Genomic DNA, 12,885 nt, shown 5'->3' on the forward strand with positions numbered 1-12,885 from the left:
AATTTCTTGAGCCCTTCTTCCCTCCAGAGCTTTATCTACCAAGCAGATTCCTGAAGAGGCCAAAGGCTGCTCTCCTGAAGTCTAGGGTAGCAAGCTCACGGCACACCCTCCTCGCTGCCCTAAGGATCTTGAACTCCACCATTTTATGGTCACTGCTGCCCCTGAGCTTCAGATTTCCCATCAGCCCCTCCTTGCCGGTGAGAACAAGGTCCAGCATAACACCTCTCCTCTTTTGCTTCTCTACCACTCGGAGAAGGAAATTGTCATCAGTGTATTCCAGGAATCTCGTGGATTGGTCGTGCCCTGCTGTGTTGTCCCTCCAACAGACTGAAGTCCCTCATGAGGGCCAAGGATTTTGAGCGTGAGGCTGCTCCTATCTGTTTATAGAGTGCAACACCCGCTCCTCATTTCCCCTGCCTGTCCTTCCTAAAGAGCCTCTATCCTTCCATTCCAACACTCCAGGCATAGAAGCCATCCCACCACATCTCTGTGATGCCAGTAAGATCGTAGCACTGCAGGCGTGCGCATGTCTCTAACTCCTCTTGTTTATTCCTCATGCTACGTGTGTTTGCATAGAGGCACTGAAGTTGGGCCCCCAGTGAAGCTGAATCACTGGCTGGAATTCCTTTCTGCTGCTCTTCAGGTGCTCTCCTGATGACTTGTGATCTCTCTCCAGGCTCTGAGCATCTACTGCTGGCACTGGCATCCAACTGGTAGGAGTGGGATGGATTGTGGTTCCCCTCCCCCAGCAGCTTTAGTTTAAAACCTTCCTTATCAGCTTGGCAAGCCTATGGCCGAAGATGCTCTTCCCCTTCTCCAACAGTTGGAACCCATCAGCCTCCAGTAGACCAGGTTTCTCAAAATGAGTCCCATAGTCTAAGTAGCCAAACCCCTGGCTGTGGCATCAGTCCCATAAGTAATTGTTGATTCACCATATTGAACTGGCCCTTTCGAACCCCTTCTCTTTGACTGGAAGATTGGTGAAAAAACTACCTGCTCTCCAGCCCTTACTGCTGCTCTCAGGGCTCTGTAATCCCTCTTGATACTCCTCAGACTGCTCCTGGCTGCATCATTGGTGCTCATGTGAAACAAGAGGCTCAGTAGTCTCTTGGTTACATCCTTGATACAATCCCCAGGTAAGCAGCACACCTGTCTAGAGAAGATGTCGGGTTGGCAGATGGTGCCTCTGTACCTCTTGGAAGAGAGTCACCTACTACTATCACCCATCGCCTTTTCTTAGTTGCACTAGCTGTTACATGAGGAGCAGACCAGGCTGCCTTACTCAGCTCCAGTGACTCCTCATGTGACAGTACTTTCCTCTTCAGTCTGCAGAGCAGTGAAGCAGTTATGCAGGGGCACCTCAGGCTTTGAAGAACGTCTCTTCCTCCTGCAAGTCCTTGCCGTTGCAAGCTTCCATTCTTTTGTATTATTGGCTCCCTTCTGTGAGTGCCAGTGGGAGAGTTTTTGGTTGTTTGGCCATGGGATGTGGGTCCACTGCAGACTACACTTGGAACCAGCTATCTAACTCCTTTTTAGCCTCCCTGATGCTATGCAGCCTTCTTACCACCTTCTGCAGCCCAGCCTCCAGTGCAGGAGCTGGGCACGCCTTTTGCAGGCAGGTCTGCTGCCTGTCCCTGCCCCACGAGAAAGGTCTGGGCACTTCCCACAGGCTTAAGGTCTGAACTGTAGCCTCTCCCTTCAGCAGCTCCATCTTGGTGGAAGCATCAGCCACTGCTGGGGTAGATGGTGCGGACCCCCCAGCCAGAGCTGCGGCCCTTGCTCTCAGACAAGTGTCCACCCTTTCTGCCTTGAGGGTCAGGTAGGATGATTGCCCTTGGCCTGTGCACATGGTCACAGAACAGAACTCCCTTCTGAAGTGTCCACTTCCCCACGCAGTTTGGTATCATTGGCAAACTTTATCAGGGTATAGTTGATCCCATAATCCAGATCACTTAAGAAGATATTCAACAGAGTTGGGCCCAGTACCGGTCCCTAGGGGACACCATTTGGGACAGGCTGCCAGTTTGAAAAAGAGCTATTTCCCATCACCCTCTGGGTGTGGCCTGTCAGCCAGTTCCCCACCCACCACACAGACCACTTCTCTAGACCCTAACACATTAGTTTCTCTAGTAGGAGGCTGTGGGGAACTGTATCAAAAGCCTTGGAGAGATCCAGGTAGACAACGTCCACCACTTGCCCCACATCAGATGATCAGGTTACTTTGTCATAGAAGGCAATCAGGTTTGTCAAGTATGATTTGTCCTTGTTGAATCCATGCTGGCTTTTCCCAATCACATACTTCATTGTGATAGCCCCTACAAGGATTCCTTCCATAACTTTCCCAGGGGTTGAAATAAGATTGACGGGATTATGATTCCTTTTAGGTGGAGGTGACATTAGCCTTTTTCTAGTCTTCTGAGATGTCCCCCAATCTCCGTGACTTCTCAGAGATTGTGGAGAGTGGCTTCGCAACGGTGTCAGCCAGCTCTCTTAACACCCTCAGGTAGATAATGCTAGGGCCTATCAATTTGTAGGGGTCAAGCTCCTGTAATAGTTTTCATACCAATTCTTCCTTCACTGACGGTGGGCCTGTGTTTGCATCAACTTGGATTTTAGTTCCCAAGGCCTGGGACCCAACAGTGGTGGTAAAGACAGAGGTGAAGAAAGTGTTGAGAACCTCTGCCTTTCCAGGACTGTTGGTGACTAATTCACCTCTCCTGTTTAACAGCAGGCCAGTATTTTCCTTCTGTTTCTGCTTGTTGTTTATGTACCTGAAGAGCCCTTTCTTTTAGTTTTTGACATCTCTGGCCAATGTCAGTTTGAGTTGAGCTTTTGCTTTTCTAACTGTATCTCTACACATCCTGGTAATTCCCTTGTAGTTCTCAACAGGTATTCGTCTGCTTTTCCATCTCTGATATGCTTCTCTCTCGGTTTTGAGCAGACTCAGAAACTTGCAGTTAAGTCAAGGGGGGGGTGGGGGGGTGTCTCTTGCTCCGCCTACTTCCCTTACCTTTAAAGATCATGAACTGTTCTTGTGCTTCCAAGAGAATGTTCTTGAAAAACTCACAGCACTTGCTAGCTCTTTTATCTTCCATGGAAGCTTCCAGTGGAATCACTCCCAACTGAGCTCTGAGTGAGCTGAAGTTTGCTCTTCTAAAATCTAAAATCTTTGTCTGATACTAACCTTCACCATGCTCTGCAGGATCCCAAACTCCACAATATTGTGATCACTGCAGCCAAGGCTATTACTAATTGAGATATTACAAAGCAGGTTTTCTTGGTTTGTGAGTAGCAAGTGCAGCAGTTCCTTATTCCTGGTTGGCACATCTAACATTTGTATGAGGAAGCAGTCCTCTGTGCATTCCAGAATTTGATGGATGACGTGTATCTGCTGTGTTGTTCTTCCAACAAATGTCTGGGTAGTTGAAGTCACCCATAAGAACCAGATGCTGTTAACCAGATGCTTGTTTAAGTGACCCAAATATTGCTTTGTTGGCCTCATCATCTTGGTTTGGAGATTGGTAGCAGATGTCTACTGTAAGATCCCCCTTGGAGACAACTCCTCTGGTCTTGACCCAGACGCGTTCAATAGGGCTTCCGCAGTCACTGTAGTTGACTTCTATAGACTCAAGGTTCTCCTTGACATAGAGCATGTTCCTCCTCCTCTTCTTCCCTGCCTGTCTTTACAAAGCAGACTATAGCTGTCCATCGTGATCCTCCAGTCAGGTGAGTTGTCTCACTATGTTTCAGATACTTCTATGAAATCATAACTTTCTGACTGGGTGCGGAGCTCCAGTTCCTCCTGTTCCCCACGCTGTGTGCATTGGTATACATAAACTTGAGGTGGTTGGTCTTCTGGTTCACATCTTGGGAGGTGGCTAAGGAACATTTTGTCACTGCTCTGGTTGGCCTGGCTTATTCCCCAGTTCGTTGCAGTGGCGCAAGTGTGACCACTTAGGACACCCCTCCCTGCCCCCAAGTCCTTCAGTTTAAGGTCCACCTCACCAAGTTCACCAACCTGCTACCAAATATTCCCTTGCCTCTTCTAGACGGGTGGATCCCATCCCTCCCTAGTAGGCTGTAGTCATTGAAGAATGTCACATTGTCATAAAAACTAAAGCCCTTATGATGGCACTGGCCATGAAGCCAGAAGTTGGATTTGCATGACACGTATATTTCTGGGTGCAGCCTTTCCTCTAACTGGTAAAATGGAAGAAAAGATAACGGACACCAGAATGTTTTGCTTGCAGCTGCAGGGCTTTGTAGTCTTCAATACAATCACAGTTTTGTATTTTTCCTGCCCTGTTGTCTTTAAGCTCTTTTAAGACCTGGGATGGCTCATGGTGTTCTCTACAATTATTTTGGAAATATGAGCAGCATACATGACAGAATATAAAACCCATTTATAATATGGAAGATGGTTAGTTAGAAGCATATAATTTCAGAGGAGTTGCTTGACCAAGATTGGTATCTTTCTGCCATTTAGCTTTTGACTGTGTGACTACTGTTCAGTATGCCTAAACACAGACTTAATTATGCAGTACAGAAGTGCTATAATTTTTGTTTAATATGTAGTTATTACAGTGAAACAGTTGTCTTTAAACTGAAAAACTCAGGGCTGCTTATTTTCTGAGTATTTATTACTGTCTTGGATTTACCAACAGAAGTAAAAATAGTTTGGTCTATATTTTGTCAAGGTTTTCAGACTTGGCCAGGTAAGGAACTAGACCTATAGTTAGGTATATTCTAGGAGTGTTGAAATATCTACCTCTCCCTGTTGCATTCAAATTCAGGGACGGATAGGAAACAACAGAGACTTTTTCCTATTGTCCAGGAAAATATAGTTTTACAGAATATGGGGACATTTTTGTGTTTGCTCATCTGTGCACAATGACATTAAAAAATATGCTTAAAAAAAAAAAAAAAAACAAAACCAAAAACATTCTGTTAAAATGGATTTTGTGAATAAAGAAGTATTTGTTCAGAAGAATTATTTCGAATGCTATCATTGAGAAGATGCTAGCAATAACAAAAACATAAAATGTTTATACAAGTTATGGTATGTTTTTAAAACCTTAAATCCTACATATTGTTTACTTTCCTTTCTACTGTTAGACCTTGTTTGACAGCATCATATTTTCAAGTTCTGTCGTCAGTGTAATGAGGTTCCCGTTTCCTATTGTTTGGTTGGTCAGACTTGTTCGCACTGAGGAAAGTTTTATCTGAAATTTTTCATGTGTTTCTCTGTTACTTTTAGCTATGAACCTTTTTTTTTCTTAGGCATGTCTTCATCTTCAAATATCCTGAAGAAGATTATTTTTCAACCTTGTAAGACATCACCATGATACTCAGTTGATCTGCAAAGCTGGGCAGATCAATTGTTTTATTATTTCCTCATGTTGATGGCACAGTCAGCAAGTAACACGTGATAAAAGTTATGTACCAAATTTCATAGCAGATTATGTATTGTACATATGTATTTAGGGTTATTTTGAAAGTATTGGCTAAGACTATATCATGCCTAGTACTAAGGGGTTACAAACACAGAATGAGATTCTGTTGGCACATTTCTGGTTTTGTAATTGTAAAGTCCAAGCATGAAGGGGATGATTAAACCAGGTACCAGACTGTACACCTTCACTTATCATGTGCACTTTCTTTTAACCCTTCTATTTCTCCCTTCAGAATTCTCCCTTGGTGTGTCTTTTCCAGCTTTCCCCCTAAAAAAAACACTCGAGGAAGCCTCAGGACTAGCATTCATAAGAATGATGCCATTCTGATGTTGTGGATTCTAAAGAATGCTCAGTTTGATAAACACAGCACCAAGACAACAGAAGTAGGCCTACTTGGAAACAAGGTCTCACACACCTGTAGTGTGTTAGCACATCCTTAGTCGAGGTTATTTTTCTTCAGTTGTTCCCAAAAGGCAATGGGCACGTGTAAAAATCTGAATAATATTTTTCTCTAGGCAGTTCCACTGACTACACTGAACCAGTAGGATGTGGGGAATAATAGCTTTAGAAAGCTTTGTTTCTTTGGAATGTATCTTCTTGTGGAAGATATATTACTCAAATATAGATGCACCCTACATTAAACGCTATGTGTCTTTCTGCATATGACTCTTTGGTGGGTTTTGTTTTGTTTTTGTTTTTTTTTTTTTTCCCTTTAAGGTGAAGAAGTGCATCTTATTTCTTGCTTTAACTTTAAAATATTCATAGTTGAGTTGGAAAGATTTAATTTGGAAATTAAAAAAAATTAATCAATGGGAAAACATTCAGTAGTACAGTTTAAATATGCAAACTGATCCAAATTCAAGTGGCTGTGATTTGATTCAAATTAAGCTACGTAATGTGAAGTAGCAGCTGTGTGTCTGTTCATATTAGGAACTGATCTATTGTCTGTTGGTTTACAAAGTACTTGAAGATTTACCTTTTTTTTTTTTTTGTAAAAAACCCCATTTCCCTATACATGGCTGAAAATTGTGACATCACAGCCTTCAAATGCTTCTGTGACTTCCACAGTTTTTAATGAAATCATTTAGTCATTACACCTTTTTTCTTCCTCCTCCCCCAGGATGTGAATTCTCTGTAATTCCGCTGTATATACATATCCACATCCACCATCTTCTCTTATTCTGGTCTGGCTCTCTGTAGTACCTGATCAATATAATGCAATGTACCTTCTGACAGAAAACATTCTTATTTACCTGCTTTTAGGTGAACGCAAAGATTAAACTTAAGGCATAATAACTTACCATTTATGTGGTCTGTAACAGTAAATTAGTTTTCAAAGTGACTGAAAAAATACTTTAAATCTGCACCACAGCTTTTTGGTTGTTAATAATTTTAAGTCACAAGAGTATACTAATAGTTGAAATTCATTCTGAATGCTGCTGCGTCCATGGGCCTGATCTGAATTTTAAGAATAAACCAAATGCTTTTTATTTAAATCAAATAAGCCAAATCAGCAATGTTGTTATGCTTTTGCACATGTGTGTGTTGCTTTGAGTTAACACATTTCTGAGGGAGGAATTTGGCCTGCGGGATACGTAGCTGGCAGTGATGAATGAAGAAACCTTGAATGGGGTTCTGTGTGAGTTTGTGTATGAACTCAGGAGGCATTCTGTGGGAGTGGCAGGCAGCGATGCCGCACCAAAAAGTTCTTAACAGAAGAACAAACTTCACAACTGCTGGCTATGTTTTTCACAAAGAAAGCCCATTGTTGGTGTGCTTACCTTGCCTTTTTTTTTTTTCCCCCACTTGTTTAATATGGTGAAAGGCAGTACGCATCTGATGCAGTATTTTGCTGATTTGTCAGTTTGTACTTCAAGAAGAGTGTCTGTTAAGACTGTAAGAGCACTGTAACCCCGAAAGAGTCATAACTGGCACAGCCAGTGTGCTGGGAAGGCTGTCACCTGTCCATTGTGTGTTTTGTTTGTTTTTTTAATTAAGTTTTTTTCTGCCATGCCCCTTCATCTGGCTGTTCTGGATGGACAACTCATTGTCTTTAGTGTGTCATGTATGCTAGACATTGAACAAGGTGAGACATGAAAACATAAATGTGTGAAGATCTTTGAGATTAAGCTGAAGAAAACTGATATGTGCTTCAGTATTTCTGAACTCAAAATTCAGTCTCTTTAATCTAGATGTGTATGTTGAAAAAGTCACGGTATTTTGTCTGGAATTTTGTCTAGGAACTGTTGTATGCTGCTTGATTGAATATTTTGTACTGAGCCAAGTGAAATTCTTTGTTTGGTATGGTCTGAGCCCATAGTTTAACTTTTTTCATTGATGTTGATATAGTAGTGCTGGTGTTAGTACTGATTTTTTTTTTTGTTAATGTGTCAGTAAGATTTTCAATGTTTCAGGAGAAACTCATAAAGGTAAAAGCCTTTAGGAGTGAACAGTTTGTGCTAAATCAGTGAAAGAAATGGTTCATGCTACTTGATAATACGTTAAAATACACAACAGTAGGTGTGGGAAAGGACTATCATTAGTACATATGTGAACCTTGTTGACCTTTCAAAGGGGGTGCGATAGACCTACTTATTTTTATTGGGAGGGTTTTGGTGATTAAGTGGCAGATGAGGGCATTGTGTTTATAGGAGCAGTATTGTGCTGCTTGTATTGAAGGTCTCTGATTTCTTTGCACTGGAAACTTTTCCCTTGTGGGGAAGGGGGGGATGGTAGGACCAAGTAGTTGATTTGCTTTCTGATTAAACAATATACTGTATAACACTAAGTCAAATAGTGATTGAGTCATATCTGCACTGATAGAAATTCTTCAGCTCTATTCAAACACAAATTCTACTGCATTCAGATTTGGTTTTATAAGCTGTAGGTAATGTTCTGAATAACCTGCTTATATTTGAGACAGCCTTGCATTTTCCTGGCCCTCTGCAGTTACCGTATTAGGTAGTGTGTGGTTTTGACTGCTTTAAGAATGGAGTGTATACTGTCAGAGCAGTGGAGTTGTTTGATGCTTGTACAGTGCCAAGGAGTACTGAGGACCACAACTGGCATAGCTGTTATGCATAGAACAGAAACTTCTCAGACTTTAACCAAACCCAAAGATTTACAGGGGGAAGGTGGGATCACTGTGTTCTTTGATTTTGTTTTGTTCCTTTTTGTTTTGTTTGGGGTTTTTTTGTTTGTTTGTTTTGGGTTTTGTTTTTTTTTTTTTTTTTCAGGAATCTGTTTTTTTCAGATATGTGACTCTCATGGGTTAAGATAAAAAAACGCACATATATAATTAAAACATGTACTCTTTGCTTTTTTGCCACATAAGTGAAGAGTTTTACTTGAAAAGCAGAAGTTCCAGTCATGTGAGTGTTCGAGAACACATTGAAGAATTAGGGGAGCTTAGTAGAAGTGATCTCAAGGTCTATGGTTGTTAATATAAGCTGCATAATATGTGTTAAAATATATACTCTGAAGAAATGCTTTCAGTGATACAGATTTGGAAGTTCTTTTTAATCTATTCGCAATCTGTACAGTTAAACAGCTTTTTTATATAGAAAATGCCTACTAAAACAATTATTTCTTTTGCTGCTCCTAGCATACATGCAAATAAGTATCCAAAACATATTTTCCAAAATGTTCATTAAAGCACTGTCATTAAAATTTTAATCTAAATGTAGTTTGTCAGTTTTGTAGCATATCTGTGAGCAACAACAAAATGAGTTACCACTTAAGTGCAATCTTTATAAATGCAACAAGCTTTCTTTCATATTCTGGCATATGGATAGGTGGCATAGCCAGTAGAAAAATGAGAACTAAAAGCAGTTCTGGGAAAGAAAGGTCAAAGAACATGCTCCCTTCCCTTAATATATTGTTCCATCTCTTCTGTATTTTTTTTTCCTTGAATAAATGAATAGGCGAATAATCTTACTGAGATCCCGTTTCAGATCTCCGAATGCTAGGAAGACCAATTAACTGTTACTATACAATGTTAAATGCTTGATATATTCTTACATGTGTGCATGTATGATATCTGTAGCTGTATACAAGTAAAATGTTTTTAGTGAGTTCATCTCCACTGTGGGATCTTTGTAAAGCCATCCTGTGACTGCTGCATTTCTCCATCATGCCTTAAGTATAGTAAATGCAATTATGAGCCAAAATTTGTTTTGTGAGTGGTTAAAACATTTTAAAACAACCAGATTCCTGAAGGACCTCAGTGCAAAGTTTGGAGGCTACATTTCTTTGGAATCAAGCTAAAAAACCTCTGGGAAGATAAAATCCCTAAAAGTATATAAATGAAGTCAAATACTAAAACACACCTGTAAAAGAAAAAAACATTGTGTGTGCAGTCTACACATGTCAATAGGTAACAACCCGAACTAAAACAAATAAATAGGACAGGGAGAAAAAATAAAATTGAACTAGTGACAGATGAATTGTAGTTAACACTGTGAAGAGTTCAGGAAAATATTTTGCTTATTTTACATTCCTCACCACCACTGTGGTACTTCTGCAAAACAGTGAGGAAGATGAAATGTTGGCTAAAACTCCCCAGTAACAACAGTATTAGTGTTTGTATTTTATGTGTTTAATATCTCTTTATGTACATCTCTTCTATCTATGTATGAAAGAAATAGTATATTATACTTGTTATTATATCACATTATATTATAATAATAATCTTATGTAATTAAATGTTTCCTATGTGTGTATATACACAGAGTGCTTGCTTGTACATAAATACAAAGCATGCATTTTCAGTTCTACTTTTTTTATTTTTCTGAGGTAAGGTAAAAGCAGAGAAAGTTTGAAATCAGTAGTGAAAATGAGACAAAATCCTCAATTTGACAGGAGTGAAGACTGAGATGATGTTGAGGAATTACAAGAGAAAAAAGAGAGGGTGGAGGAAATTCTTTCATAGTATAAGAGCAAGAGGGCTTTAATTCTGAAAAACAGGAATTCTGAATTTGATACAAGGGAAATATATTTAACAGTACCCAAACATAACATCTAGAATTTGCTTCTTAGGAGATCCTGAAGTTTAAAAGCTTAGTGGGATTTAAAGTCTTAAGAATTCATATGAATGCGCTTCTTTCATAAACCAACTACTTACTTGAGAATAACAAATAGCCTCTGTAGTCTCTCTGAACTAGATTTAGTTGCACATTCTTTGAAGTAGTTTGTGCTATTCACTTTCAAATATCTGGACTAGTTGTCATTGAAGGGTCAGTTTCATTGCTCTGAAATCAATGTTGCTGGATTTTGACTTCGTGCAAAAATGTTTTTACACTCAGTATACTTAATTTTCTGCGAAATCATAGACATTTAATGTAGTATTTGCCCTAGATCATAGGTGGTTATGGGTTATGTGCTTTTGGCTAAAGGCAAAAGGAAATTGAAAATATTCAGCAAATTTCCACTTATACTGTTGGTTGTGCTTATTGAGCAGGTATTCTAATTATATGTCTGTATCATATTATGTGAAGAAATATATGTGTAGAAATAATCACTCTGGTGCTGGTTTAAGATGTTAATGTGTAAGATCTTGTGTTTATACAGAAAACTGTTTTGTACCAACCTCTGAGATCATTGCTGTAGAAGAAACTGAACCTAACAAGAAACACCATAATATTGGCAAATGGCAAAAAATGGCAAAGCCACATGCTTTCACAGGTAAGGCAAATACAGTCTCAGGGTGTTTGTGCTATTTACTTTGTTGAGGGTAATTTAGGTCAGACTCAAAAGGAATGTTCAGAATTTTTTTTAACAGAAATGATGCATTTAAAAAAAAAAAGAAAAAAACAAACAAACGAACAAAACAAAACAACAAAAAAAAACGACAAAGCACCACCCCCCAAAAAACAAAGAAAACCCTAACCAAAAACCCCACAACAACAAGGAAACAACCCCCCACACACCAAAAATCTGCCAATTTACACTGAAAGATCCTTATTTTGGAAAACAAACCCCTTCATTTAAGAACACAGGCTGTGTTTAGTTATTTAATGAAGTCCTAACCAATGTCTTACATTTCCGTTGCTGAATGACTTTGCAGCAGGACACTTGCTTTCTACTACTTGACTAGAAAATTAAGAGAAAGGCTGGAAAAATTAATGCTAAATGTTTGGGTTTTTTTAAATTATCCCTAACCATCAGAATGTGTTCATGTAAAGGTTCTTTGTATTATTGACTGCATTCTTAAAACAATGTGCCAGAAATAAATTTCTGTTTGTTTGGGGAAAGAGTGGTGACTTCTGTGCTGCAAAGCTGGGGCAAATGTGATTGCTCCCATGCCAGAATTTTATGTTGTACAGTACTTTCCTCATTTAGTCCTTTGGTAACAATGATTGGTGATACTGTAAATGGAAAGGTAAGGGTGCTTCTTGTCTTACCAGCTTGGTTCTTAATGCACAAGAAAACTCTAAGTCTTTTTTCTCGAAGTTTAGCTTTATGAAATTATGTTCATCCTGATGGTTACATGGGAGCTGATGTGAGGGTTTGGATTACCCTCTTAATCTTATGGAATTTTATATTATGTAGACACTGCAGACTTTAATACGGATAAAATAATGTATAAGCTCAGTGAACTTTTGTATGACTTTGTCTATAATCAGTTTATGGAAAATGGATCGTATTTGGTTTAAAAAGAAGTTTACGTTTGGGTACCTACTATAAGATAATGGCCTAGAGCAAGTGTTTATATTTTCATTTTGATTTTTTACAGAAATCCTGTTCACATTCTGAATGCTTGTGTCACTTTTGTGTCACTTGCAGAAATGTGTGGTGGGGGTTAACTGACCACTTTTTTCTAACAGTAAATATTTTGGAGACCTCTGAAATAGATTTGTCATTTCATAGAATTGTCTCATTGTGCCTTTTTTTTTTTTTTTTTTTTTTTTAATTTAAATAGTGTATTACGTGAAGAAAGCCCGAAATCACCGCTGGCGGTGCAGTGATGTGACGTTTTGGTGTGTTGATGAGCACTTGTGTAATCAGTGGATACAGGCACTGAAAGAATTACTTGAAATGCAGCGTAAGTTTGGCTACACTATTGACATTTGCAGCATCATTTTTCAGGCTTGTACATCAATTAATATTATTTTGATATATCTGCTTTTTTAAACTCTTAAGATCAGCGTATGCTCCAAAGTTAGGGGAGCTGAGAGTTGAAGTGCCTCGTTCTTATCACTACTTTTGTATCTTGCATATTTGCTAAGTTGTACTGAGTGTTTTACTCCAATCAGTCAGGGATATAGGTGTCTTACAGTTTTGCCCAGATGTAAATTGTTTTCACAAAACAGGGATACATTAGAAGCTTAGCAGAGGCTTTAGGTGACTATAGGTTTGGAGGAAGTAAAGGACAGCTGTAAGCTCAGAGATTTGAGGTACTCTAGAGAGTTGAGGACAAGGATTGTAGGAATTG

At 39.4% G+C, this 12,885-nt stretch overlaps 1 protein-coding gene across 1 annotated transcript in view; it reads left to right on the forward strand.

Annotated features, from left to right (window-relative positions):
* CERK (ceramide kinase) overlaps positions 1–12,885 on the forward strand; it is a 43,668-nt gene that overhangs the window by 3,687 nt on the left and 27,096 nt on the right. The window contains exons 2-3 of the mRNA XM_042793003.1: positions 11,022–11,135; positions 12,373–12,495. Coding sequence (XP_042648937.1) covers positions 11,022–11,135; positions 12,373–12,495 — 237 coding nt within the window. The remainder of the gene's footprint in view (positions 1–11,021; positions 11,136–12,372; positions 12,496–12,885) is intronic.

The sequence above is a fragment of the Tyto alba genome, unplaced genomic scaffold (genome assembly GCF_018691265.1).
Source record: "Tyto alba isolate M040663 unplaced genomic scaffold, T.alba_DEE_v4.0 Super-Scaffold_2, whole genome shotgun sequence".
Taxonomy (NCBI): Eukaryota; Metazoa; Chordata; class Aves; order Strigiformes; family Tytonidae; genus Tyto; species Tyto alba.